The sequence below is a fragment of the Gopherus flavomarginatus genome, chromosome 18 (assembly GCF_025201925.1).
Source record: "Gopherus flavomarginatus isolate rGopFla2 chromosome 18, rGopFla2.mat.asm, whole genome shotgun sequence".
NCBI classification, from domain to species: Eukaryota; Metazoa; Chordata; order Testudines; family Testudinidae; genus Gopherus; species Gopherus flavomarginatus.
Genome location: NC_066634.1, coordinates 5,260,142 through 5,285,703, shown reverse-complemented (window position 1 = coordinate 5,285,703; position 25,562 = coordinate 5,260,142). Strand labels below are relative to the sequence as shown.

At 62.1% G+C, this 25,562-nt stretch overlaps 2 protein-coding genes across 8 annotated transcripts; one reads left to right on the top strand and one right to left on the bottom strand.

Moving 5' to 3' along the window:
* The first annotated feature begins 786 nt into the window (after nucleotides 1-786).
* Nucleotides 787-19,843, top strand: CNOT3 (CCR4-NOT transcription complex subunit 3). 7 transcript variants are annotated; one of them, XM_050927449.1, is made up of 19 exons: nucleotides 787-929; nucleotides 1,579-1,632; nucleotides 5,178-5,252; nucleotides 5,610-5,677; nucleotides 6,072-6,146; nucleotides 6,822-6,911; nucleotides 8,615-8,743; nucleotides 9,287-9,382; nucleotides 9,829-10,048; nucleotides 11,397-11,530; nucleotides 12,038-12,094; nucleotides 15,229-15,547; nucleotides 16,044-16,149; nucleotides 16,223-16,388; nucleotides 16,492-16,591; nucleotides 16,996-17,197; nucleotides 17,542-17,767; nucleotides 18,570-18,695; nucleotides 19,030-19,843. In XM_050927449.1, the coding sequence occupies exons 3-19, from the start codon at nucleotides 5,228-5,230 to the stop codon at nucleotides 19,126-19,128; spliced, it is 2,238 nt and encodes a 745-aa protein (XP_050783406.1). In that variant the 5' UTR covers nucleotides 787-929; nucleotides 1,579-1,632; nucleotides 5,178-5,227; the 3' UTR covers nucleotides 19,129-19,843. The 7 variants fall into 7 exon arrangements, with proteins under 7 accessions (XP_050783406.1, XP_050783411.1, XP_050783405.1 ...); XM_050927454.1 differs by lacking the exon at nucleotides 1,579-1,632 and having other exon boundaries at nucleotides 9,314-9,382; nucleotides 17,542-17,674; XM_050927448.1 differs by lacking the exon at nucleotides 1,579-1,632.
* A 1,337-nt stretch (nucleotides 19,844-21,180) lies between these two features.
* LENG1 (leukocyte receptor cluster member 1) lies at nucleotides 21,181-24,237 on the bottom strand. Its single transcript, XM_050927569.1, has 4 exons — nucleotides 24,039-24,237; nucleotides 23,059-23,241; nucleotides 22,371-22,627; nucleotides 21,181-21,777 (listed from the first exon to the last, which is right to left on the bottom strand). The coding sequence occupies exons 1-4, from the start codon at nucleotides 24,168-24,170 to the stop codon at nucleotides 21,558-21,560; spliced, it is 792 nt and encodes a 263-aa protein (XP_050783526.1). The 5' UTR covers nucleotides 24,171-24,237; the 3' UTR covers nucleotides 21,181-21,557.
* Nucleotides 24,238-25,562: the final 1,325 nt, after the last annotated feature.

Sequence of the window (25,562 nt, the reverse complement as noted above, 5' to 3'; positions counted from 1 at the left end):
CAGTGCTGGGGGGTTCTCCTGGCCATGGCTAGGCCAGGCTCCCCCACCCTTGTTGGTTGGATCCCCCCACTCCTTCTGCACCCCTCCCTCAACTGTCTGCATGGGGTCACTTTGCACGCTGGCTGCGCTGGGCCCCACTGCCCTTTAAGGCCTGGTGCATATAACTCAATATTGCCCTTAGTATCTAGGGGGCGGGCCCTTCCCGTGGTCTTCAATCCTATTGGTCCCTAAGGGTTTGAGTGAGAACCTCTGGGCAATAGCTTTCAACCGTGTATTTAAGTCCACCTCCCCTTTGCACCCTATTACTATTGGTTCGTCCTCCATCCTCTCAGCCAATCAATGTCTTTCGAATCCATCAGTTCGCCTCCCACGCGTCAGGTACCGTTGCGATTGAGCGATCTGCTACGTGGGGCTGGGAGCCAATCAGCTGCGAGATTGGCTTCATGGGCAGCCCCTCCGACCAATGGCGAAGACCGCTCTGTGACGGGTAGCGCCCTTTGCTTCCTTTACCCATGTGGGCGAGCCTCCTTTATGCTTTTCCCTTCTCGGCCAATAAACGGTGAGGAGAGCTGACGGATGTGTGCTAAGGCCAATAAGAAGGAAGTTCTGTGTTGATTGACACATACTGGGTAGGCGGGTCTCCTGAGTTGCTCCTCCCCACCTAATATATCCAATAGGAGGATAAAGTTATTTAACAGGCGTGCGGCAAACCCAATGAGAGGCGGCCGGGGGGCGGGGCCCTGCCCCGGGGCGGAGATGCGGACGGAGGCAGCTGGCCGCCATCTTGGATGCCGCGGAGCCCGAGAGACGGGGGCGAGTGGGGGGAGGGGCGGCGACCCGACTGAGCGGCGGCAGCAGCGCGACCGTCGGCCCGCGATCGGGGGGAGGGGACCGATCCCCGGGGCCCGACCGGCCCGCAGGAGCCTCCGGTGAGGGGGGGCCGGGGGGAGGGTCGGTAGGAGCCCGGGGGGGCCCTATGGGGGAGGGGGTGCGGGGAATCCCTGGGGGAGGGGCTCGTGGGGGTCCCCAGCAGGAGGGCAGCTCCTGGGCGCTGTGGGGCCCATAGGGGGAGGGGGTGCGGGGAATCCCTGGGGGAGGGGCTCGTGGGGGTCCCCAGCAGGAGGGCAGCTCCTGGGCGCTGTGGGGCCCATAGGGGGAGGGGGTGCGGGGAATCCCTGGGGGAGGGGCTCGTGGGGGTCCCCAGCAGGAGGGCAGCTCCTGGGCGCTGTGGGGCCCATAGGGGGAGGGGGTGCGGGGAATCCCTAGGGGGGGGCGCTGTCCCCCCCGCTTCACAAAAGGGCTTGTTACGGGATCCCCTGTGGGGGCCCAGCCCCAGCCCCAGCCCTGGGCATGGGTGGGAGTGTGTGGGGCGGCAGCGCTCTAACCACGAGGCCGGGTGGATGTGCGGCCCACGGGCTGCCTCCCTGAACCCCTCCATTGTCCCTCTGGGCCAGCAGCTCTGCCCCGGGGCCAGCTTGTACCGAGACAGCCAGGCCAGGGGTGGGTTGGGAAACAGGTGACTGCTCCTAGCTGCTGTTAGCCAGGTGAGGAAACCTCATATCCCATCCCACCCCTCAGAGCTGGCCAGACCCCTGCCCTGCGGCCGGATCAGAGCTGCTGCCCCCTAGAAGGGTAAGGCCTCATGTCCCCTTCCCTACCCCCCAGCCAGCCATTCCCCCTGCTCTGGGGCCAGATCAGAGCCCATGCCCCCTAGAGAGGAAAAGTGTCCAGTCCCCCAACCTCCTTTAGGGCTGAAATTTACAAGGCCAAATCAGACTCTTGCTCGCCTTATCTTCCCGTCCATGCCTCTGTCAGGGGATTTGATTTTGAGCTCTTCTGCTCCTCAGCCCTCTCAAGGGAGGTAGCCAGCAGAAGCGACAGCATCCCCAGGCCTTTGCATCCCTGCTGATCCATAGGAGACAGGACCCCAGCTCAAAAGCAACAGCTCAATCCATTGCAGTTTGTGGACAGTCTGCAATTTTTGGCTTTCAGACACTGCTAGGCAACAGCCGCTGCTAAAAGCTGGATGCCTCCCTTTGGGGGAGCTTGTCTGTTGATCTTCCAGTGCATTCAAACAAATTGTTGATTTCTAGGATGTTTAGACCTAAATTTAAAGGGGCAGTCTCACTCTGATCAATTTCAGGGCTCACTGGGCCAGGAGGAAATTGACCAGGTCCCTCCCCAGATGCTCTGTAGCTCAGTTGTATTGGAATTGCTCTGCAGGTCAGTTTCACCCTGACATAGCCAGGTCTCAGAAGCAGCCAAGTCATTTCCAGGTGCACTGCTTACTCTCACTCCCCCTAGGTTGTGGTTGTACAGTTATAGGATTAATTACAGGTTTTTCTCATGCCAGTCACAGAGCAGGGCCCTGCTGTGCCAGGCGCTGTACAGACACCAGACAGACCCTGCCTCACAGAGCAGGCAGTTTTACAAGCCGCTTATGGGCAAGGCAGGGGATTGGGATGCCAGAGAGCCCCATTCTGCCACAGACTCCCTTTGCCCCCTTGCTCTCTGATTGTTTCAGGGGCACCAAAGTCTTCAGTGGGATATGGGGGGCTTGGGCTTTCCCTAGATCATTGGGTTTATCACCAGTCTCATGAGAAAAGCAGTGACAGCTGCTCATCTGACAGGAGAAAGGCAAGCAGGTGCCCACGCTATACTGTTCAGACAGCTCCCCACAGCCACCCCCCTTCCAGCACAGTCCACAAGCCCAGTTCACAATCTTAAGAAATCGGTGGCAGGTTAGAATCTAAAGTGATCAGATCAGTTTGCTCCATTTGGTGTGTAAGGCCAAGGGGTATTTTAACTGCAGAAAATGCAGGCTAGTGGTTAGAGCAGGAGGGGCTGGGAGCCAGAATGCTTGGGTTCTGTCCCCAGCTCTGGGAGGAGATGGTGTCAGCAGGCAGCTGAGAGCCAGGACTGCTGGGTTCTGTCCCCAGCTCTGGGAGGGGATTGGGGTCTAGAGCAGAAGGAAACTAGAGTGAACTCATGGATTCTACTCCAGCCTGTTGCATGACCCAAGCTACAGCTCAGCCCCATTTTGTGCCTCAGTTTCCCAATCTGTAAAGTGGGCCTAGCAGCACTCACCTCTCTCTGTAAGCCCTGTACAAAGGGGGCCACTGCTGTGCTGTGGGTCTCCTCTCCCAGGAGGGGCACTCTGCCTGACAGCCCAGAGCCCACTCTTAGACCACTAAATCTTTATAGCCCCACTCCTTTCCCAGCATCCTATGCTGCAGCACAGGCTGTGGTTGGGGGGAGGGGCTCTCAACCTTCCTCCCAGTCATGTGCCTCTTTCACCTGTGTAGGAGCCTCCCACTTGCAGGCCCTAGACAGCCAGGCCACCTCTAGGTAAGCCAGAGCCCTTTGGCCTCTTGCAAAGCACTTGGGGGGCACAGCAGCTATTCAGTAGATGCTGGGGCCATAGGGGCTAATGGGATCCCAGGGGGCACATGTAGGGGTCATGAGGGGAGACAGCTGGGATCCTGGGGGCAGCTTGGGGTCCCCCATCCCAGCCAGGGGCTGATCAGTCACAAAGGGTCTGGAGAGCCCTGCCAGCACCCTCTGTGTAGCTGAACAAAGAGAAGGTTCAGGGAGAGTAAACAGCTGCCTGGGGGCTCCTCGGGCTGGCAGGCACCTGGTCTTACCAGGGCCGCTGGCTGGGAGGGAAAGCTCGGCCAGTTCAGACTGGAAATGAGGGGCAGGTTTTTAATGGGGGGGGGTAATTAACATCTGGAAGGGTTGGCCAGGTGTGGCTTCTCTGTCAGTAGTAATTAGCCAATCCCACTGGGCTGTGTGCTGTGGGGTGGGGCAGACAAGTTGATCCCCCTGGGGAGCTGGCTGAGAATTGTCCCTTAGGCCAGGAGGGGCAGATTAAAGGGACCTGGCCATCTCCCTAAGGCCTCCAGTGTATTGTTAGGAAGCAAGGATGCAGGGGGGAAGGTTCTTTGGAGTGTAACACCCACCCCCACCCCCACCGGTTTGCCTCTTGGGGAACCAGGAAGTGAAACTGAACAAACAGCCCTTAGCCAGTAATGCCCAGGCCCCTCGGGGAGGGCAAAGGGGGTGGAAACAGCCCCCCCTCTGCAAATCACCTTCCCCTGGGATGAGGGGGCAGATCAGGGACCTGGCTGGGGCCCAGGGGCTGTTCCTTGGCCCACAGGGAGCAGATCAGGGGTCTGGCTGGGGCTTCCTAGGCTGTGGCTATCCTCTGTCCCCGAGAGACCAGAGCCTATGCTTGAGCTGCCCTGAGTCACCCTGGGGGGCTGCCCCTCCTGAGAATCAGCCCTTAGGTATGAAGCAGCCCAGGGAAGTGCCGTCTCTCCCCCTCCCCCTCCCCCACCACCACCACCACCACAAGAAAATAACAAACAGCAGCTGGACTAGCTGGGGGCTGACCCGATCCAGGCAGCATCTGAACACACAGGCTCAGGTCTCCTCTCCGTCCTTCAGTCGCGCACAGTCTTGTGGGCTTGCCAGTCCCGGGTCGCTGAGATCCGAGGTGGCTTCGTTCAGACTCCAGGCGCTGTCAGCTTTGGGGTTAACACCCAGCCGCACCCGAATCCTGCCTGTCTCGGCAGCCCTGGCCCATGCTGTGCCACGCCCCCTGGAACCAGCCTCAGGGCCACCGGCAGCAGTGCCCTGGCATGGGGCCACGCAGCCAGCATCCCGTCAGCCGAGCCCCTTCTGGGCCAGCCGCTCGGCCCTCAAAACCCGCTATTTCATCGCTTGACTGGGTGGGTGGGTGCTGCACTGCCCCCTGCTGCTGGGTGGGGGTGTGGCTGTGTGCGCAGCGCTGCCCCCTGCTGCTGGGTGGGGGTGTGGCTGTCTGCGCTGCGCTGCCCCCTGCTGGGGTGGGCTGTATGAATGAACAGCCTTGGTACAATTGATCTGCTCAAAGAATATGATGAGAGACTGGCTGACTGAGGGGGGTGGGGAAAGGGGCCCAGGGTCTCTCCTCCATAGGGGGCACCAGCTCCCATCCGGCCCCAGGGTGGGGTCTGGCTGGCTCGGGGGGCAGGGAAAGGGGCCCGAGGCCTCTCCCCACTAGAGGACGCCGGCTCCCATCTGACCCCCAGGCAGGGACTGGCTGGCTCAGGGAGGCAGGAATGGTCCTGGGGCCTCTCCCCAGTGGGTTGGGGGGCTGCATTGCCGTAACCTTGCTGTCTTGTCCCCTGCAGCGTTGGAGCTTTCTGAAGCATGAGGAGAGCCCCCCGCCAGTGACCCAAACATGGCTGACAAGAGGAAATTGCAAGGTAGGGCAGCTCCCCCCACACCCTTCTTGGGGTGCATGGCTGGGGGCATGTATGGGGGGGGCATAGAGAGAGAGGGGCCTCTTCCCCCTCCCCCTGTGTCTTTTCCCTGCTTTGTGAGAGCCGGAGCGATGGAGTTTGTCGGGGCTGCCTTTAGAGTCGGGGGGCTGGGAGCCAGGACTCCTGGGTTCTCTCCCGAGATCTGGAAGCCAGGACTCCTGAGAGGTTCAAACAATTGTGTGACCTCAGGCCCGGCCCATCTCCCTCCCCCGTACCTCACACTGGGCTGTGGGGGGAGGGGGGAGCTGTAATTAGCCCTGTCGGCAATTGGGGCTGACCCCTGCCCCTCCGCTCTTCCAGGTGAGATCGATCGGTGTCTGAAGAAGGTCTCCGAGGGGGTGGAGCAGTTTGAGGATATTTGGCAGAAGGTAAGAGCTCCCCCTTCGGCCTCACCCCGGCTCGCTGCCCCCGGCTCTCTGCCCCACTCTCTCATCACCCTCCACCGTGCTCTCTCCCTGTCCCCCAACTTTTCTGCTTTTCTCTCCGGCATCGATCCTCTTCTCTCCCCCGGTCTCGCTGCCCCCCACACCACCCCAAGAGCTGTTTTGTCTACACCCTCCTCCCCCACATCACCCCAGAACAGGCAGCCCCACCCCCCCAGCCTCCTGGGCCTCACCCCATATTGGATCCCCCAGGTCCCCCTCCCTGGCTTTTGTAGCCTCCCAACTGATCCCACACCAGACCAGGGAGCCACCCCCCCGGCCTGCCAAGGGCGCTCTGTCCCACCCCCATGCCCTGTCTCACCCTCTGTCTCTCGCCCAGCTCCACAATGCAGCCAATGCCAACCAGAAGGAGAAGTATGAAGCCGACCTGAAGAAGGAGATCAAGAAGCTCCAGGTAGGCCCAGCACTTAGGCTGTCTGGAGCCCTCGGGATACATGGACTCAGCCGGGGCTGTCGGGAAAACACCCACCTGCCCCAGAGAGACGGTCACTGGAGTCCTGGCTCCCAGCGCCCCTGCTCTACCCACTGCACACCACTCCTCTCCCAGAGCTGGGGCTAGAATCCAGCAGTCCCGTGTTCTAACCACTGCACACCACTCTCCTTCCAGGGCCGGGGAGAGAACCCAGGCACCCTGGCTCCCAGCCCCCCCTGCTTTAGCCACTAGACCCTACTCCCCTCCCAGAGCTGGGGCTAGAACCCAGGACTCCAGGCTTCCATCCCCCTTTCTTTAATCACTAGGACCCACTGCCCTCTCAGACCCAGGGATAGAACCTAAGCCTCGTGACTCCCAGTCTCTCCTTGTCTTGCCTTTCTTCCTCCCCTTATTCTCCAGCGAGATCCTTGTGCTCCCTGCTATTCTCACCCCGCTCTGCAGAGGGCGTCCTCCCAGCTGGTGGGGGCTCATCGAGGGGGACTTCTCAGTGCCTGGGTGTCCTCGTTACCTCTCCATGTACAGACCAAGGCTGTGTTGGCTGATGCCTCTAGGGGTCTAAGTGGGGTAGGGGGTGGTCGCCAAGGGCCCGTCTCTCTGTCTGCTGACCCCTTCCTTCTCTCCACCCCATCTCTGCAGAGGCTGAGGGACCAGATCAAAACGTGGGTGGCTTCAAATGAGATCAAAGACAAGAGGCAGCTGATAGACAACCGGAAACTCATTGAGACGGTAGGAGGCCAAAGGGGGTAATGGCCAGGCTTCAGGGCTGCAGCCTGTCGAGGTCAGGAAGGAAGTTTTGCCCCCGATCCAGAGCTGTAACCGGCGGGTTTTTCCTCCATCTGTGGAAGCAGCAGCAGTCGGCTGGAGTGGGGCCGCGCTGCTCTGAGACGGTCCTGCCAGGCAGGTGTCTCCTGCTCACGTGCGGGGACTCACCAGACTTGGGGGTGGGAGAGCGTCTCCCTCCAGCACGTGGGACAGAGACCTGGGGGATTTTCTGGCCCATCCTGTGCTGCCAGTGGCGCAGATCTCGTTGTCGGGACCTCGGTTTTAGCGGCCCAGTTTAGCCATCCGCGGGCAGAGACGCTTCCATCTGGCGAAAGTCTCCGGGCACTGGGGGAAAGCAAATGGCAGGAAGGGCCGGCCAGCTGATCTGGTGGGTGAGAGCGGGGGAGGGGGGATTTTGTGCCCTGCTTCCTGGCCGTCAAGGGGGTGGCGCTGGCTGGCTGCGTCGGAGGTTGGTGGCATGGTCCTGTCAGGGCGGCCCTAGGAACACTGCACTGGCGGAGGCTCCTGTGCACTCAACCACTCCACACTCACAAGAGGCAGCGGTGGGATAGTTGGAGGAGTGCCAGGACTCCTGGGTCCTCTCCCAGCTCTGGGCGGGGAGTGGGGTCTAGTGGTTGCGGGGTGGGGCTGGGAGCTAGGAGTCTTGGGTTCTCTCCCCAGCTCTGCTGGGGGAATGGAGTTGTGGGGGCAGGGAGGCTGGGAGTCAGGAGTCCTGGGTTCTCTCCCCAGCTCTGAGAGGGGAGTGGGGTGTAGTGGTTAGAGCAGGGTGCTGGGACGGGTCTCCTGCATTTCTGATGACCAGCTCCCCTTGCTAGCGGCGCAGTGTCACTCCCGCCCTGGCACAGCCATGCAGCCATCCCACAATGCTCCTGGCCTTCTCTGTGGGACCAGCGTACCTGACCCCCCCCGACGGCGGGTCTTCATGCGCTGCGGGGGGATCTGTGTATGGGTCGCCTCCAGCAATACCCAGGCCCACTCTCTGGGATCCTGGAGCCCCCCCACAAGCAGCTGCGCCATGGAGAGACCAGGAGAACGGGACACAGAGGGTTTAAAGCTCAGGGGCTGAGCGACAGCAGCTGGGCTCATGCCCCGTGGGTGGTGAGGCCTCCCCTACGGGCCTCGGGGGTGCTTTCCCCTCCAGGCTAGGGGGGGTCCACCCACACACTCACCAGAGCCCCACCCTCCTCTCCAATAAGCCACTCCTCCCTCTGCTGTGATTGGCTGATGGGGCAGTGTGACATCACAGAGGGCAGCCAGCTGGCGGGGCAGGAGCAGGGGCAGGTGGAGTCAGATCTGGAAGGGGTAGGGCTGGACTGGGGTCTCTGGGGCAGGAGGCTGGGTCCTGAGTGACAGCAGGCGGCATGGGATAGTGGTGGGCGCACCAGGAGCTAGGACTCCTGGGTTCCGTGCCTGGCCCTGGGAAGGCTGTGGGGTCTAGTGGTTAGAGCTGGGAGCCAGGATCAGCTGAGAGGCTGCCAGGCGTGGCCAACCAGGGCTATATTGGCCATGTCCTGGACAAGATTGGGGGATCGGGGAGCCTCTGTGTCTCTTGGGGTCTCTTGATCCCCTGTGCAGGGGTGGGGGACCCCCCCCCCATCAGTTCCCCAGACACTGAGCCCGCCCCACCTTCCTCTCTCTTGTTCTAGCAAATGGAGCGGTTCAAGGTGGTGGAGCGGGAGACCAAGACCAAAGCCTACTCCAAGGAGGGGCTGGGCCTGGCGCAGAAAGTCGACCCTGCCCAGAAGGAGAAGGAAGAGGTTGGCCAGTGGTTAACGGTAAGGCCGGGGGATGGGGGGGGGGTCTCCTGATCAGCTAAGCAGGGGTCAGACTGATGGGGACATGGGGAGGGGCCAAAGCTGTGAGGAAAAACAGGGCTCTCCCCCCCCTGCTGGCCCCAGGGGGTGCTGTGCTGCAAGGAGGGGGGGGGCTCACACAGGAGTGCTCCCCCCCACAGTCATTGCTGGTCTCAAGGGCCCAGTGTGCGTCTCCATCCAGAACAGCCTCCGCATCCTGCCCCAGAGGGGCTGCGTCTCAGTGCCCGTGAGGGGTCTCTGGATAACCAGCCCCTCGTACCACACCCCAGAGGTGGTCGCATCCAAGCCTCAGGCGAGGGGCCCTTGTATGGATTACTGCCTTTCTGCAGGGCAGTTGGGGGCTTTATATTTGCCTGCAATCTGCAGTGAGGAAGCACCAGAGAAGGCCCCAGGTAGCGGTGGAGGGCGGCTGCCGGGTGTCTCACGGGGCTGCAGCAGCCGGCGTGTGGGAGCCCCCCAGGGACTGCGTTGGGGGTGATGGTGTGCGGCTCTCCCCCCCCACAGAACACCATTGACACGCTGAACATGCAGGTGGATCAGTTTGAGAGCGAGGTGGAGTCACTCTCTGTGCAGACGCGCAAGAAGAAGGGGGACAAGGATGTGAGTCACTGCCTGCCTGGGACACAGGGAGGATGTGTGGGGAGGCAGCGTGGCAGGGGGCAAAAGAGCGGGGAGCTAGGACTCCTGGGTTCTATCCCGGGTTCTGGGAGGGGAGGGGGTCTAGTGGTTAAAACAAAGGGGCTGGGAGCCAGGACTCCTGGGTTCTATCCTGGCTCTAGGAGAGGAGTGGGGGCTAGTGGTTAGAGCAGGGGGGCTGGGAACCAGGAATCCTGGGTTCTATCCTGGCTCTAGGAGAGGAGTGGGGGCTAGTGGTTAGAGCAGGGGGGCTGGGAGCCAGGACTCTGGGTTCTCTCCTGGTCCTGGGAGGGGAGTGGGGGCTAGCGAAGGGGTGCTGTGTGCTGTAGCTGGAGGAAGAGGTGGGGTGTGGGCGAGGGGGGGGGGCATTTCTTGGCTTGTGTCCATCTACCCATGCCCCTTCCCCGTAGAAGCAGGACCGGATCGAGGGGCTGAAGCGGCACATCGAAAAGCACCGGTACCACATCCGCATGCTGGAGACCATCCTGCGCATGCTGGACAACGACTCCATCCAGGTGGACTCGATCCGCAAGATCAAGGACGACGTGGAGTATTACGTGGACTCCTCACAGGACCCTGACTTCGAGGAGAACGAGTTTCTCTACGACGACCTCGACCTAGAAGACATTCGTAAGTGTCCCGGCCCCCGCGGCAGGGTAGATCGGGGTCCGATCAGGTCTCTCACTGGAGGGCAGGTTTTTCCAACCCTTTTGTTGTCCGCCTGGCTGGTCGCTGGGCCCTCTCCAGCTGATCAGTGTCCTGCTTGTGGTAGGGGCTCCAGAACCAGAGCTGGGATTGGGACAGCTGAATCCAGAGCTAAGCCAGACCAGAAGGGAACCCCTCGCTTAGCCGAACCTTCTGCCCCGCTTCCCGTTCCCTGGCCGTTTATCCCCCTTCAGTCTGGTGCCACCGGCCCAGGGCTTCCCAGTGGGATCCAGGCTCCCCTCGCCCTGCTGCAGATGCCTGCCGAGATCCCACTGCCTTTCTTCACGACCGTGTCCCAGCGGTGGCATCCTGCTACAGAGCTGGGGGGATCCGCCCCTGGCGAGCCCCTGGCTAACAGCTGAAATTCTCGGGGGGCCCCCGTGCAGTTTGTATGGTTAAATCTCATCATTTCTATGACTCAGGTCCTGCAGGTCATCCCATCCTGCCTGGGGAAAGCGCCGCTCCTCTGGAGTGATGCCGCCCCCCTCCGCCCGCGTGTCATCAGCCGATTTCGCTCGCACCTTCCTGCTCTCCGTGGCTCGTTCCCTCCCGTCCCCTTGTCAGTTTCACACCCGCGATCACTGAGGAGGGCGCGCCTTGTGTATCAAGGGGACACAGGGAGGGGAGCCGCTGCTCAGAAATCCTGGCGCCGATTCCCCCTGGAGCCAGGGCTACGATCGGGCTTTGCCTTTGTGTCGATCAGAGGAGAGATCCCCTCCGAGCAGCGACCACAGAACCTGGGAGTCCCCGCGGTTCCAGTTGCCCCAAATGTGGCTTTAAGGGATCCCCAAATCCCACCGACAGCTTGTTTCATCTCCTGGCATCTTTGTAGAAAGGCCCGGAAATGTTCCGATTCGGCTCTTCCCAGATTACATGTGAAGGAGCCGGGGAGGTGGCGCCTGGGTGCTTTGCAGCTTGTTAATCACCTGGCTAGAGGTGTTGGGGTTTTATCCCAGAGCAGTTTTCTCCCAAGTGTGTTCAGGTCATTGGAGTTTACAGAGGGTTTAGAAGAAATCCCTCCCATCCATTCTTGAATTGGAACATCGCCCTCCATCCAAAGCATCCCCCAGGCAAGCAGGGAGACAAGACCAGAGCGGGGAGGTCTCAGTTCCCTGGGGGCATGGCCTGGGAGAACTGTGTTGGAACAGATCTCCAGGTATCTCCCTGGGAAAGCAGGGCAGACCGGATGCAGGCCCATGGCGAGATGCCGGCGTCTCTGACACCGGGCCCGGCTGCCTAACTGCATCTCGTTCTGCTCCCCGCCCCCTTCCAGCGCAGGCTCTGGTAGCCACCTCCCCGCCCAGCCACAGCCACTTGGAGGACGAGATCTTCAACCAGTCCAGCAGCACTCCCACCTCCACCACCTCCAGCTCGCCCATTCCGCCCAGCCCTGCCAACTGCACGACGGTAAGGAGCTCCCCCTGCCCCGGCCTGGCACGGCCCTGCCACCCAAGTCCTGCCCCGGCGGGATCCGTCGCCCAACCCTGTGCAAAATGGGACAGTCCAAGGCCCGCACTGGAACCAGGACTCCCAGCCAGCCAGCGTAACCCAGCGGCAGGGGTGCTGAATCGGTGTCCCTTAAGGAAGGCAGCAGTGCCTAGTAGGGAGGGGCTGGGAGCCAGGATGTCTGGGTTCTCTCCCGACTCTGGGAAGGGAATGGGGTCTAGTGGTTAGAACGGGGGGAGGATGGAGGCTGGGAGCCAGGACACCTGAGTTCTCTCCTGGCTCTGGGAAATGGGAGGCCACTCCAGGCCTCCGGTGCCGTGGGTAGGGCAGACCCAACCGGCAGAATGACCCCAATAACACAAGGGAGACATCAGTGTGTTGTGTGCTGGCTGCCCCGCGGCAGGGCTGGTCCCCCCCATCTCCACGGGGAGTGGCGAGGCGAGCACTGACTGTCCTCCCCACCCCCAGGAGAATTCGGAAGATGACAAGAAGAGGGGGCGGTCGACGGACAGCGAGGTCAGTCAGGTGAGTGACACGGCAGGCGCCTGCCCTTATGCTGGAGAGTGGGGTGGGGTGTTGGCTACAGATCGGAGCTTGGGGCTTTCACCAGGGCTCCTGGCTTCTCTCCCCAGCCCTGGGAAGGGACTGGTCTAGTGGGCTAGAACAGAGGGTCTGAAAGCCAGGACTCCTGGGTTCTCTCTCTGGCACAGGGAGGGGAGTGGGGGTGAGTGCTTAGAATGGGGAGGGGAGGGGGTAGGGCTAGGAGCCAGGACCCCTGGGTTCTCTCCCAGCTCGGGGAGGGGAGGGGGTAGGGCTAGGAGCCAGGACCCCTGGGTTCTCTCCCGGCTTGGGGAGGGGAGGGGGTAGGGCTAGGAGCCAGGACTCCTGGGTTCTCTCCCAGCTCGGGGAGGGAAGGGGGGGTGAGGGGTTAGAACGGGGGTGGGGTCTGGGAGCCAAGACTCCTGGGTCTGAAGGGGGAGGGCTGGGAGCCAGGACTCCTGGGTTCTCTCCCAGCTCGGGGAGGGGAGGGGGTAGGGCTAGGAGCCAGGACCCCTGGGTTCTCTCCTGGCTCGGGGAGGGGAGGGGGTAGGGCTAGGAGCCAGGACTCCTGGGTTCTCTCCCGGCTCGGGGAGGGGAGGGGGTAGGGCTAGGAGCCAGGACCCCTGGGTTCTCTCCCGGCTTGGGGAGGGGAGGGGGTAGGGCTAGGAGCCAGGACCCCTGGGTTCTCTCCCGGCTTGGGGAGGGGAGGGGGTAGGGCTAGGAGCCAGGACTCCTGGGTTCTCTCCCAGCTCGGGGAGGGAAGGGGGGGTGAGGGGTTAGAACGGGGGTGGGGTCTGGGAGCCAAGACTCCTGGGTCTGAAGGGGGAGGGCTGGGAGCCAGGACTCCAGGGTTCTCTCCCAGCTCGGGGAGGGGAGGTGGGAGGGCTGGGAGCCAGGACTCCTGGGTTCTCTCCCGGCTGGGGGAAGGAAGGGGGGTTGAGGGGTTAGAGCGGGGATGGGGTCTGGGAGCCAGGACTCCTGGGTTCTCTCCCAGCTCGGGGAGGGGAGGTGGGAGGGCTGGGAGCCAGGACTCCTGGGTTCTCTCCCGGCTGGGGGAGGGAAGGAGGGTTGAGGGGTTAGAGCGGGGGTGGGGTCTGGGAGCAGGACTCCTGGGTTCCCCCTGGGCTGGGGGCGGGGCTAAGGCAGGGTTTGGTGGGACTGTGTGGGGGAGCCTGGGAACATGGCTGCCCCAACTGTTTGGGCTGGGAGTGGGTGGGGCTGCCCAGTCCCGCCTCCTCCTGCTCCTTGTTGGGGGGCTGGGATCACATGGGCTCTTAGCCCCGCCCCCTCCCAGTCTCCTTCCAGTGAGGTGCAGGGCGGGGCCACCGCCACCTGGGCTGGCCCTGGGAGGCTGCAGGGATGGCTGCTGTGGGGCCAGGCTACCCACCTGCAGTGAGCTGGGCGGGGCAGGGCATGGAGCTCTGGTGGGGAGGGGTCAGAGTGGGGGGCCGTGGGGCTCTAGGGAATCAGGTGGGGAGGGGTCAGAGTGGGGCTCTAGGGAATCAGGTGGGGAGGGGTCAGAGTGGGGCTGTAGGGATTCAGATGGGGAGGGGTCAGAGTGGGGGCCATGGGGCTCTAGGAGTGGGGCTGTAGGGACTCAGGTGGGGAGGGGTCAGAGTGGGGGGCTGTGGGGCTCAGGTGGGGAGGGGTCAGAGTGGGGGGCTGTGGGGCTCTAGGAGTGGGGCTGTAGGGACTCAGGTGGAGTGGGGTCAGAGTGGGGGGCTGTGGGAATTCATGGAGTGGGAGGGTTGTGGGGGGGCTGTGGGAACTTAAGTGGGAGGGGTCAGAATGGGGGAGGATATGGGGACTCAGTGGGGGGGCTGTGGGGCTCAGGTGGGGAGGGATCAGAGTAAGGAGGCTCTGGGGACTTAGGTGGGATGGGATCAGAATGGGGGGATATGGGGACTGGGGGTGGGCTGTGGGGCTCAGGTGGAGAGGGGTCAGAGTGAGGGGGCTGTGGGGCTCAGGTGGGCTGGGCTGAGTGGGAGGCCCATGGAGCTTGGGGGGAGGGGTCAGAGTGAGGGGGCTGTGGGGCTCAGGTGGGCTGGGCTCAGAGAGGGAGGCCTATGGAGTTTAGGGGGAGGAGTCAGAGTGAGGGGGCTGTGGGGATTGAAGTGGGAAGGGACCAGAATGGGGGGGATATGGGGACTCGGGTGAGGGGGGGCTGTGGGGCTCAGATGGAGAGGGGTCAGAGTGAGGGGGCTGTGGGGCTCAGGCAGGCTGGGCTGAGTGGGAGGCCCATGGAGCGTGGGGGGAGAGGTCAGAGTGAGGGGGCTGCGGGGAGCAATGTGTCTGGGAGGGGGCTCAGGTGTGGGGAGGGATCAGCAGTGGGGGGTCCAAGTGAGTTCCCCCTACAGACCCACACGGGCGGGGGACAGAGAAAGGGCCTCGGGGCAGAGTGCATTCAAATGCACACAGACAGCAAACGGGACAGAGAGAGATGAACCCACCCACCCCCTCTCCCTCCCCCCCCCCCCCAAGTCTGGTTCGGTTGCATAGAGGGTGCTGTGCCCGTGGCTCTCAGCTGCCAGCGTGGGGCCCATCAGCGCTGCCAGGCTGCAGAGGCTGAGACCTTGTGGCAGGGAGTTGCGCAGGCTCCCGGCGTGTCCCTCGCGCGGCAGGCTTGGGGTTGCAGGTGCCCCCGGGGACCAGCCAGTGCCATCTTGCAGCAGCGCGTTCCATGCTTGGCAGCGTGTTTGTGCAGCGGCGGGGCCAGGCCCCAGTGCCTGGCCGCACGTAACAGTCACAGAGCTGGGACAGAGGCTGAGCGACTCGCCCAGGGTTGCCCTGGCAGGCTGTGGCAGAGAGGGGTAGGCAGCCTGGCTCTGCCAGGGCCCTGCCTGCTCAGCAAGCCTGCCTGCCTTATCCGGGAGTGGGAGCACATGGATCCTGGGAGCCAGGACTCCTGGGTTCCATCCACAACTCCGGGAGGGGAGTGGGGTCTAGTGATTAGAGCAGGGGGGCTGGGAGCCAAGACTCCTGGGTTTCATCCACAACTCCGGGAGGGGAGTGGGGTCTTGTGATTAGAGTAGGGGGGCAGTCCAGGAGCCAGGACTCTTGGGTTCCATTGACGGCTTTGCAGGGGGGGAGCAGGACTAATCCTCTGTCTGTCCCCACAGTCTCCCGCGAAGAACGGTTCAAAAAGTGTCCACAACAACCACCCCCCACCCTCGCCGGCAGTCACCCCCAGCTACCAGCTGGGCAGCAGCTCCAGCACCTCATCCTCGCTGGGCAACGGCCCGGGCTCCAGCAGCAACGGAGCCGTGTCCAACAGCAGCGGGGGCTCCGGGGCCAAGGCCGTCCCAGCCACCGGTCACACGCCCAGCACCCCCACCCCTTACGCCCAGGCCGTCGCGCCCCCGCCCCCCGGTGCCAACGCCTCGCAGCCCCGGCCGCCCAGTGCCCAGCAGAACGCCAGCAAGCAGAACGGAGCCACCAGTGAGTGCGGGGGGAGGCTCAGAGAAAGGGTCCCTGGTCTATTGCCCAGCTCTGGAGGGCGGGAGTGGGGTATAGTGGTGAGAGCAGGGGAAGCCAGGACTCCTGGGTTCTGTCCCCAGCTCAGGCAGCGGGAGTGGGGTGTAGTGATTACAGCAGGGGCTGGGAGCCAGGACTCCTGGGTTCTCTCCCCTGCTCAGGCAGGGGAGTGGGGTGTAGTGGTTACAGCAGGGGGGATGGGATCCGGTGGTTGATGTGGAAGAGCTGGGCACCAGAACTCCTGGGTTCCGTCCCCAGTTCTGGCAGGGGGATGGGATCCGGTGATTGACATGGAGGAAGCAGGACTCCTGGGTTCTGACCCTGGTTGGGAAGGGAGGCGTCTCATTGGCCTGATTCCCTGGGACTTTTCAGACTCAGCCATAGAGAGTTTAGACCATGGGGTGCTCTCCTACCTTGCCCCCCAACCCCTGAGCTGCGTCTCCACCCTCCACCCCCCCAGGTTACAGCTCTGTGGTGGCTGACAGCACATCTGACTGCGTTCTTGGCAGCAGCGGCCCAACGCTCCCCAGCCAGCCGGTGGCCCACAACCCACCCAGCAGCGTTGCGTGAGTACCTGCCTGGCGGCCGCGCCCCCAGCACCCCACCAGCCACTGACTGACACTCTCTCCTCTCCCCCAGGAAAGAGCCCAGCGGAGCTCCCGCGCCCCCCAGTGCCAGCTCTGGCCTCCTGGTCCCCATGACAGTGAATACCCCGAGCTCCCCGACCCCTTCCTTCTCCGAGGCCAAGCCAAGCCAGCCACTGCTCAACGGGCCGCCCCAGTTCAGCTCCACGCCAGAAATCAAGGTGAGGCTGCCCCCTCTGCCTGGGGGGGATGAGGGGCACCTCGGGGGCTAGGGAGGGCAGAGTCACAGGACTCCCTCCCACCCACCCTGTCTGTCACTTCCAGGCGCCCGAGCCCCTGAGCAGCTTGAAATCCATGGCAGAGCGAGCAGCCATCGGATCCAGTATAGAGGACCCAGTGCCATCTCTCCACCTGTCTGAAAGGGGTGAGGACTCCTGGGTTCTCTCCTCAGCTCTGGGAGGGGAGTGGAGCCTAGTGGTTAGAGCAGAGGGGGCTGGGAGCCAGGACTCCCGGGTTCTCTCTTCGGCTCTGGGAGGGGAGTGGGGTCTAAAGGTTAGAACAAGAGGCTGGGAGCCAGGACTCCTGGGTTCCATGTCCAGCAGGCTCCCAGGCTTTCGGGCCTTGCTGGAGCATAGGAAGGGATTCCACCCATGCACATGGTGTCCCAGTGCAGCTGATTGCATCCTGAAACATGCAGTTTCCAGGTGAGGGGTCCCTGTAGGGTGGCTGCATCTTGGCGCTGGGCAAGGGATTATTGCATAAACTGGTTTTAAAGCTTTGCGCTCCCAATGCTCTCTGAAGAATCTAACAGGCTGTCTGTCCCCCCAGCAGACATTTTAATTAGTAGCACGACCTCGCAGCCGGCCTCCAGCCAGCCGCCTATCCAGCTGTCAGAGGTGAACATCCCTCTCTCCCTGGGGGTCTGCCCCCTGGGACCGGTGCCCCTCACCAAGGAGCAGCTCTACCAGCAGGCCATGGAGGAGGCAGCCTGGCACCACATGCCTCACCCCTCGGACTCAGAGAGGATCCGGTAAGGCACAGTCCCTGGGGCATTGGGACCTTGGAGAGAGCAGGACTCCTGGGTTCAGTCCTCAACTTTGAGCAGGGTCTAGTGGTTAGATCCAGAGGTGGGAGTCAGGACAGCTGAGTTCTCTCCCTGGATCTGGCAGGGGAGTGGGGTCTAGTGGTTACCGCGGGGGGAAGGGGTGCTGGGATCCAGGACTCCTGGATTCTATCTGCTGTTCAGGAGGGGAGTGGGGTCTAACAGAGTGGAGAGGGGATTGGGAGCCAGGACTGCTCTGTTCTGTTCCCAGTAGACACCGTGCTGCTCCCCCTCCCATCAGGCTGTCTAACCCCTTCCCCCCACCCCCGCAGGCAATACCTGCCCCGGAACCCCTGCCCGACCCCCCCTTACCACCACCAGATGCCTCCGCTGCACTCGGACACCGTGGAGTTCTATCAGCGGCTCTCGACGGAGACGCTCTTCTTCATCTTCTACTATCTGGAGGTACAGAAGGGCCCCCTCTGCAGGCTAGAGCGCTCTATAGTCCCGCCCTGTCTGGCCGCCGCTGCCGCCTTTCCCTCGGGCAGGAGGGGCGAGGTGGGTGACTGCTGCCAACGTGCCCCCCACACCACTGCTGGCTTTGCGCATCGGCCACCTGACACCCCCCCTTCCCTGCAGGCACGGATGGTACGCTCCATCCCTACCCTTCCCCCCCACTTGCAATTGGTATGTGCATGGGGAACTCCCCTCCCTGCAGGTGTGAATGGTATATTCCCCTCTCCCATCATTGGCAGGTGCCAAGATCCACTCACACACACACACTGTCCACCTGCCTCTGGTATGTGGGAGGGGATCCTCCCCCCCAGGTGCTGATGGTACAGTCCCCTTTGACCATCCCTGTGATTGGTACATGCCGAGACATACACCAACAACAGTGGACAAGAGCTGTGTATGCCAAGAGTTTCCCCTATCCCTCCATGCCTAGAGCATTTGGTACATGCTGAATGGTGCTATTGCTTTATTTACCGGCTGCTGGCTGTGTAGCTAGTCGTCTGCCTCCGCCAAAGGAAGACTGCTAATGGTACATTCCTGTTCTCCCCTGCTGCTTTTGGTACTTACCAAGACACTGCCAACCCCCACACGAATGGTATGGGCTGAGCCATGCCCCCAGGTCCTGTGGTCTGTTTCCAGCTGCCTCCTGTGTCAGTGGTACATGCCAATCCATTCCCCATAGCTCTCCAGGTCCAGTGGTACATGCCAAGCTACCCCCTGAGCCAGTGGCACATGCCATCTGCTATTCCCCCAACCCAGGCCCTGGGGAGGGTGTCCCAGCTGCCCCGAGTGCTGCCCCCTGCTGGCCGGCGGTGTGACGCGCCTGGTTCTCTCTCTCTCTCTCCAGGGTACCAAGGCGCAGTACCTGGCAGCCAAAGCCCTGAAGAAGCAGTCGTGGCGCTTCCACACCAAGTACATGATGTGGTTCCAGCGGCACGAGGAGCCCAAGACCATCACGGATGAGTTTGAGCAGGTTAGTGCCTCCCCCTCCCCCCGGGGCCCCCTCCGAGCTGCTGCCCCCCAGGAAAATGCAGCCACCTCTGGGGTGGGGCCACTGACCTGGGGGAAGGGAGTCAGTCAGAGACCTTACTATCACAAGTCACAGCAGCCCTCTCGGCTCTAGCACCCAGGGGGAGACCCTACAATAACAAACTGGCACATACCACACTCTGCCTGCAGCTGAGAGCCTCCTGTAACAGCCCAGCATGTTCAGGTCCGAAATCAGGCCGTGGTACGTGCAGCACCATAGGCTCTGCCCGTCTGTCCATCTTCTGATACCTCCCCCCCCTCCACGTTCCCCCCCTCAGGGCACGTACATCTACTTCGATTATGAGAAATGGGGCCAGCGGAAGAAGGAAGGGTTCACTTTCGAGTACCGCTATCTAGAAGACCGCGACCTGCAGTGACGCCTGCTCACCCCCCAGGGGGCGCCAGCCTTCCAGAGTCACGCAGGCGGGACATCGGGGCGTGCGGGGGGGGGGGACGAGAGGCCAAGCTTGCCTCCCTCACCCCCATTCCACCTCACCACCCCCAGGCGGGGGCCCCCTCCGGCCATCCGAACCCTTTAAATGCATGCAGTTTTAAAAGACAAGAACAAGAGGTGGGGGGCTGTGATGGGAGGGGAATCAGCCGTTCTCTGGCCCCCCTTCCTGGGTGAGTGTTGGGGGGGTGGGCAGAGGGACACGCGCAGGCAAACAAAAACGTGAACAAAGATGATCTTGGAGGAAGAGTATTGGGGGAGGGGCATTAAATCAATTGGCTTTTTTTTAAAAAAAAATTAAAACAGCAAAAAATCCAGCAGAATTATTGTAACCTCCCCCTAAAAAAATTCCTCTTGGGGGGGCCCCAAACCCTACCTCCCCCTCAATTCCCACCCCCCTGTTTTCCCATTTTTCGTCTCCTCACTCCCATGAGTTTTCAATCCAGCCCCAAAACAGATCATCTGGGTTTTCCTTGGGGGAGGGACGGACAGGAATTCAAAAGGGGAGGCTGGTTTTTCTGATTGCTTTTCCCCCCTTCTCCCGAGGTGCTATGCAGCCGCTGAGGGCCGGGTGTTTAAAATATTTTTCGTAACCCTATTTTCATTTTGGAAAATATTTATGAATAAATAGTTTTATATGATGTCTTCTCATGCAAGAAATGGGGGGGAGAGTCACCAGCAACCGGCAGCTTCTCTTTCTGCGCCGTGGACAGCGTCGGAGAGGTAAGGGTGGGGGGCAGGAATGAGAGAGACTCCTTACTGCATGGTTAGCTAGAGATGCAGGGGAGTCGAGTGGTTAGAGCGACGGGGGCTGGGAGCCAGGACTCCTGGGTTCTCTTCCTGGTTTGGGGAGGGGAGTCGGGTGGTTGGGCAGCGGCAGACATTGCTCTTAGTCCTATGCCCTTTTTTCCTTGTGGATCTAGTTACACACACAGACACACACTCAGATTTGTCCCAGACCTTGTTTTGGTCTGTCTTTATTCTGAAAGTACCTTGGCAAGTGGATGTGGGAGGAGGGGTTGGTGAGATTTCATGACTATGTACCAGAGCTGACTGGGACTCTTCCCAAGCGCCCCCCCTGCCAGCACAGTGATCGGCTGGGATGGGGGATCCCCTGCCCTCTGCAGGAGCTGATGGATGGTATGTTCCATGGGGGACCCTGCCTGACTCTGGGGTCAAGCTCAGCTGCTGCCTGCTCTGCTTTAGGCTTAAAAGCCCCCCTTCCCTCTCCCTGGAGCCCCCCCCCCCCCCACTCCCCCCACTGTGCTGGTAACATCCCCCTGTGGGGTGGGCAGGGCCCAGGAAAAGGAGCTGATGCAGCCACACCACCTGCTGCAGGCTGGCTGGTAAGGGGGAGAGAGAAGGACCCCAGTGCCACGTGGGGACCAACCCAAGGCCTGGAGAGCCTGGGTTGCTATTCCCAGGGCTGCCCATGCCTCAGTTTCCCCTGTCAGACGATGGCCTTGTGGACGGGACAGGGAGCTGGCCTGGTGCATTTGCCCTGTGCAGGGAGACAAGCCACAATCCTCTACCAGCCAGGTGTGGGCCATGAAGGATTCCAGGGTGGGCTGGGTGGGGTTCAGCAAAGGGGCAGAGACACCTTGCAGCAGGTGCTGTTCACCTCGGGCTAAAGGGCTGGGCCTCCCCAGCAGCTATGGTACAGTGAGCATGTGGGGGGGGGCATAAGAAATCAGAGGCAGAAGTGGAAATTGGAACCTAGGTGTCGTGACATCTTTCCCTGTTGAAGAGCCAGCAAGCAAACCCAGGAGTCCCTACACCCAACTCCACTCCCTGACACGGGGCTAGGCCCCCCCGCTCTCGCTGAACCCATTGGTTCCTGCTTCCTGTGCCAGGGATAGAACCCAGCTGTCCTGACTCCCAGCACCCACCTGCAGCTGGAACCCAGGAGCCCAGGCCTGGGTTTTCCCTTCTGTGCTTGCTCCTATCCAAGCTTTCCCCCCTCCCGTGAGTAAATGAGTGCAGTAAGACTGCCTTTTATTGGCAGCCAGGCTCCTACCTTGTGGGGCGGTTAGGTAACCCCGATATCAGCTGCTGCTAGTAACACCAGGTGCTAAGAGATGAGTGACCAGCATGGGGCCCCAGTGGAGCAGCCAGCACCCTCCTATGAGAGCAAGGAGGGTTCTGGCTCTCCGAGTGCAACCCTCATGCTAAACTTCACGGCCGAGAAGACAGCACGTGGTGTCTCTCTCCCCTAAGTCAGCAGAGGGATCCCACACACTGGCTGCCTTGCTGTGATGCCAGTGTCCCTCTTCCACCTGCCGTGTGATCCCTGGTGCAGGAATCTCTGTGCCCAAGGCCTGTTTCAGCCACCACTTTAAGGGGCACCGGCAGGGCTCAGCGCTGCTCCCTTTCGTCCCAGCTGCGGGGCCTGCGCGCGAGCTGCGGGTTGAACTGGGAGTTGTAGCGGCGTTTCCTGTCGTTGGGCTCCTCCTCCTCCTCCCTGCGGCGGGGTTCCCCTTGCTGCCTGGCCAGCAGGGCTTCAGCCCGGGCTCGCTCGGCCTGCTCCCGCTGCAGCCGCTCCCGCCGCAGCTGCTCCAGGGAGAGGGGGGCAGAGCTGCAAGGACAAGCAGAAAGGAATGGTCGAGTTCCAACAGTCCTAGGCCAGCTGGTGTCTAGATGTGCATCCCATCAGGACTACAACTTCCAGTATGCAATCTCCCTCCTGGGGGGGTGATGCATGCTGGGATAGATAGGCCAAGGCACTGCCCAGGAACAAGTCGGTTGAGTACATGCTGAGACATGTAGTTTCAGTAACAAAACACACACACACCCGTGCAGCTGGGAAGAGGGGAGTAAATTGCACGCTGGGATTTGTAGTCTCTAGCAAGGAACAGGCTGTGGCATTGCATGCTGGGATTTGTAGTCTCTAGCAAGGAACAGGCTGTGGCATTGCATGCTGGGATTTGTAGTCTAGCAAGGAACAGGCTGTGGCATTGCATGCTGGGATTTGTAGTCTCTAGCAAGGAACAGGCTGCGGCATTGCATGCTGGGATTTGTAGTCTCTAGCAAGGAAGCAGGCTGGGGCATTGCATGCTGGGATTTGTAGTCCCTGTGCCAAGGAAGTGAGCTGGAGCATTGTGCATGCTGGGACTTGTACTCCCTGAGTCCTGCTGTGTGCTCTCTAATCCTGCCCCACATCCAACTCACCACCTCATTGCCGCCTTCTCCCCTGCTGGCTTCTCTTTCTCCTTCTTGCGCTTCTTCCCCTCCCCTTTCTTCTTGCGCAGGTGCCTTTCCATCTCCCGCAGTGGGTCCAGTCTGTCCTTCAGCTGCTCCTGGGTTGTCACCACAGCTGCCTCCTGGCTGCGGTCAGGGGCTTCCTGGTACCATGGCCGGCTGGTCTGGGCCTCGGCCGCACTCTGCCCCAGATAGGTCAGCAGCCCGATAGCCTTCTCCTGCCGCTCCTGGTTGGGGCAAAGCAGGGAGGGGAGCATGCTGAACTGAATCACCTAGCAGATGGGGCTCCCCCTTCTTCAAAGGGAGAGGGTGGGACTGATTGTGGCCCCACGGCTGTGGAAGGAGACACGGGTGGAGGTTTTTGCCTTATGGGTAGAGGAGCCAGGAGGCAACTCACAGCATGGGACGGAGAGACTGAGAGGAGAACCAGCATGCAGAGCAGGTGAGCTGTTAACCCTCCCCTCCCCTGTGTAAGAGCACATAATGTGTGTTGAGGAGGAACACCCATTCTGTACACAGCCTCCCATCAGTGCCCCAGCATAGGGGCAGCCTAACCCCAGCAAGCCAGAGTGGGGCTCACTATGCCCAAGGGATGCAGGTGCCCCTACAAACGCAAATGTGCGTTTCACCCCCCCTCCCCCCAAAAAAAACAACCTACCTTTTCCCTGCGCTTCTCCTCCTCATACTCCTTGTTCCCGGCCTTGGAGCCCTTGCCCTCCTCCAGGTCCCGGAAGAGGTCGATGTGGTGTGATTCATCGCCACTGGGGGCCAGGGCCGAGCCACCATCGGGTCCTGGCAGGGCAGACACCCGTGCCTTCTTCCTCAGGAACTCGGTCCGTGCCTGCAGGGGGAGATGGGGGGCTGGTTCTGGGGCTGGCTCTGCTGCAGGTGGCAGGGGCCAGGGCAGCCTGTGAGACAATGGGGTGTGGCAAGGGCAGCAAGGGACCAGGCTGAGACCTAACAAAATCATTTCACCTGGGGCGAGGGCAGATCATGCAGCATGTGCCATGACAGTCACCCCAGTGGGGCAGGTGGGGTTAGAGAACTACCCCTTTTGGAAATGGTTCAGCCCAACTCCCCTTTCCTCCCTTTGGAAATGGTTCAGCCCGCCTCCTTCGCCTCCCCCCTTTAGAAATGGTTTAGCCTAACTCACCTTTCCTTCCTTTGCAAATGGTTCAGCCCGCCTCCTTCGCCTCCCCCCTTTAGAAATGGTTCAGCCCAACTCACCTTTCCTCCCTTTGCAAATGGTTCAGCCCGCCTCCTTCGCCTCCCCCCTTTAGAAATGGTTCAACCCAACTCACCTTTCCTCGCTTTAGAAATAGTTCAGCCCAACTCACCTTTCCTCCCTTTGGAAATGGTTCAGTTCAGCTCAGCTCCCTTCTGCTCTGCTACCCCCCTGTTGTGGTTCAGCCCAACTCCCATTTCCATTTCTTCCCCTTTCCCCATCTGAAAATAGTAAATCCCAGCGCTCTCCTCCCCCCATTTATAAATGGTTCAGTCCAGCTCCCTTTTCGTCTTCCCCCAATTTGGCAATGGTTCAATCCGCGCCCCCGTCACATGATGGAGGACGCTTTCCCACTGTTACGCATGCGCACTCGCTACACCGTCGTTGCCGACTGCGCATGCGCGGTAACTCGCCTCCTGTTCGGCCAGCAGGGCCCGGGCCTCCCGCTGTCGCTGCTCGTCCTGCGCCTGCGCCTCGTCCCGCCGCACGCGGGCCACATTGTCCTTGTTCCGCACGTGCCACGACTTCTTCGGTAGAATGTTCATGGTCCCGCCTCAGGTCCGCACTGCCCGGCGACACTTCCGCTTCCGGGTCAGCGCGCTACCGGGTGCTGATTGGCGGACCCTAGTCCTGCCCTCGTTCCTGATTGGATTAGTCTAAACCCACTTTTCGCTGCTCGCTGTTTTCTGACTGGATAACACCGTGGTCGCCCTCGCGCGTTGATTGGCCTATTGGAGCCTCAACACCCGCCCCACTTTATCTGATTGGTTCCCATCCAACCTCCCGCCCTATATCCCTCGTCTCTCATTGGTGCACTGTAGTCACGCCCCCAAAGCAGTGATTGGTCCAAGCTGGCCTCACACGCCCACTGCTCCTGTAGCCGATTGGCTGGGACAAGGCCCCACCCCTTATTCACACCTCCCCTCCCCCCACCCTGGGGCTGGGACCGCCCAGGGGGGAGCGTCCCAGTGTCCCACCCCCACCCCCATCCAGCGGAACTCCCTGGGGAGCCCCCCATCCCCCACCCCCACCCCAGCCAGCGGAACTCCCTGGGGAGCCCCCCCCATCCCCCACCCCCGCCCCAGCCAGCGGAACTCCCTGGGGAGCCCCCATCCCCCACCCCCGCCCCAGATAGCGGAACTCCCTGGGGAGCCCCCCCCATCCCCCACCCCCGCCCCAGCCAGCGGAACTCCCTGGGGAGCCCCCCACCCCCCACCCCCACCCCATCCAGCGGAACTCCCTGGGGAGCCCCCCCATCCCCCACCCCCACCCCAGCCAGCGGAACTCCCTGGGGAGCCCCCCCCATCCCCCACCCCCACCCCAGCCAGCGGAACTCCCTGGGGAGCCCCCCATCCCCCACCCCAGCCAGCGGAACTCCCTGGGGAGCCCCCCATCCCCCACCCCCACCCCAGCCAGCGGAACTCCCTGGGGAGCCCCCCCATCCCCCACCCCAGCCAGCGGAACTCCCTGGGGAGCCCCCCCATCCCCCACCCCAGCCAGCGGAACTCCCCGCCACAGGACGTGGGGCCGGGCCAGGCGCTGGCTGCGCTCAGGGAGCTCGGTCCCTCCCTGGGGAGCACCCCCATCCCCCACCCCAGCCAGCGGAACTCCCCGCCACAGGACGTGGGGCCGGGCCAGGCGCTGGCTGCGCTCAGGGAGCTCGGTCCCTCCCCCCCCCGGAGAGCACCCCACCCCCACCCCAGCTTGGGGCCCCCCTACCCTTCCGACTGCGGGGGGAGGAAGCCCGGCCTGCACCTCTCTCCAGCCGCCCTGCGCCCCCCCCCCCCAGAGATGGGATCCGGGGCTGGATGGACCATTGCTCTGGCCCCCGCCAGCCGTTCTGGTGCGCTCTGCACACACACACAAGCACCCGGCCTCCCAGGCAGCCAGGGCAGAGGGAACGGAGCAGACGCTGAGATAGTGGAGGTGGCTGGGGG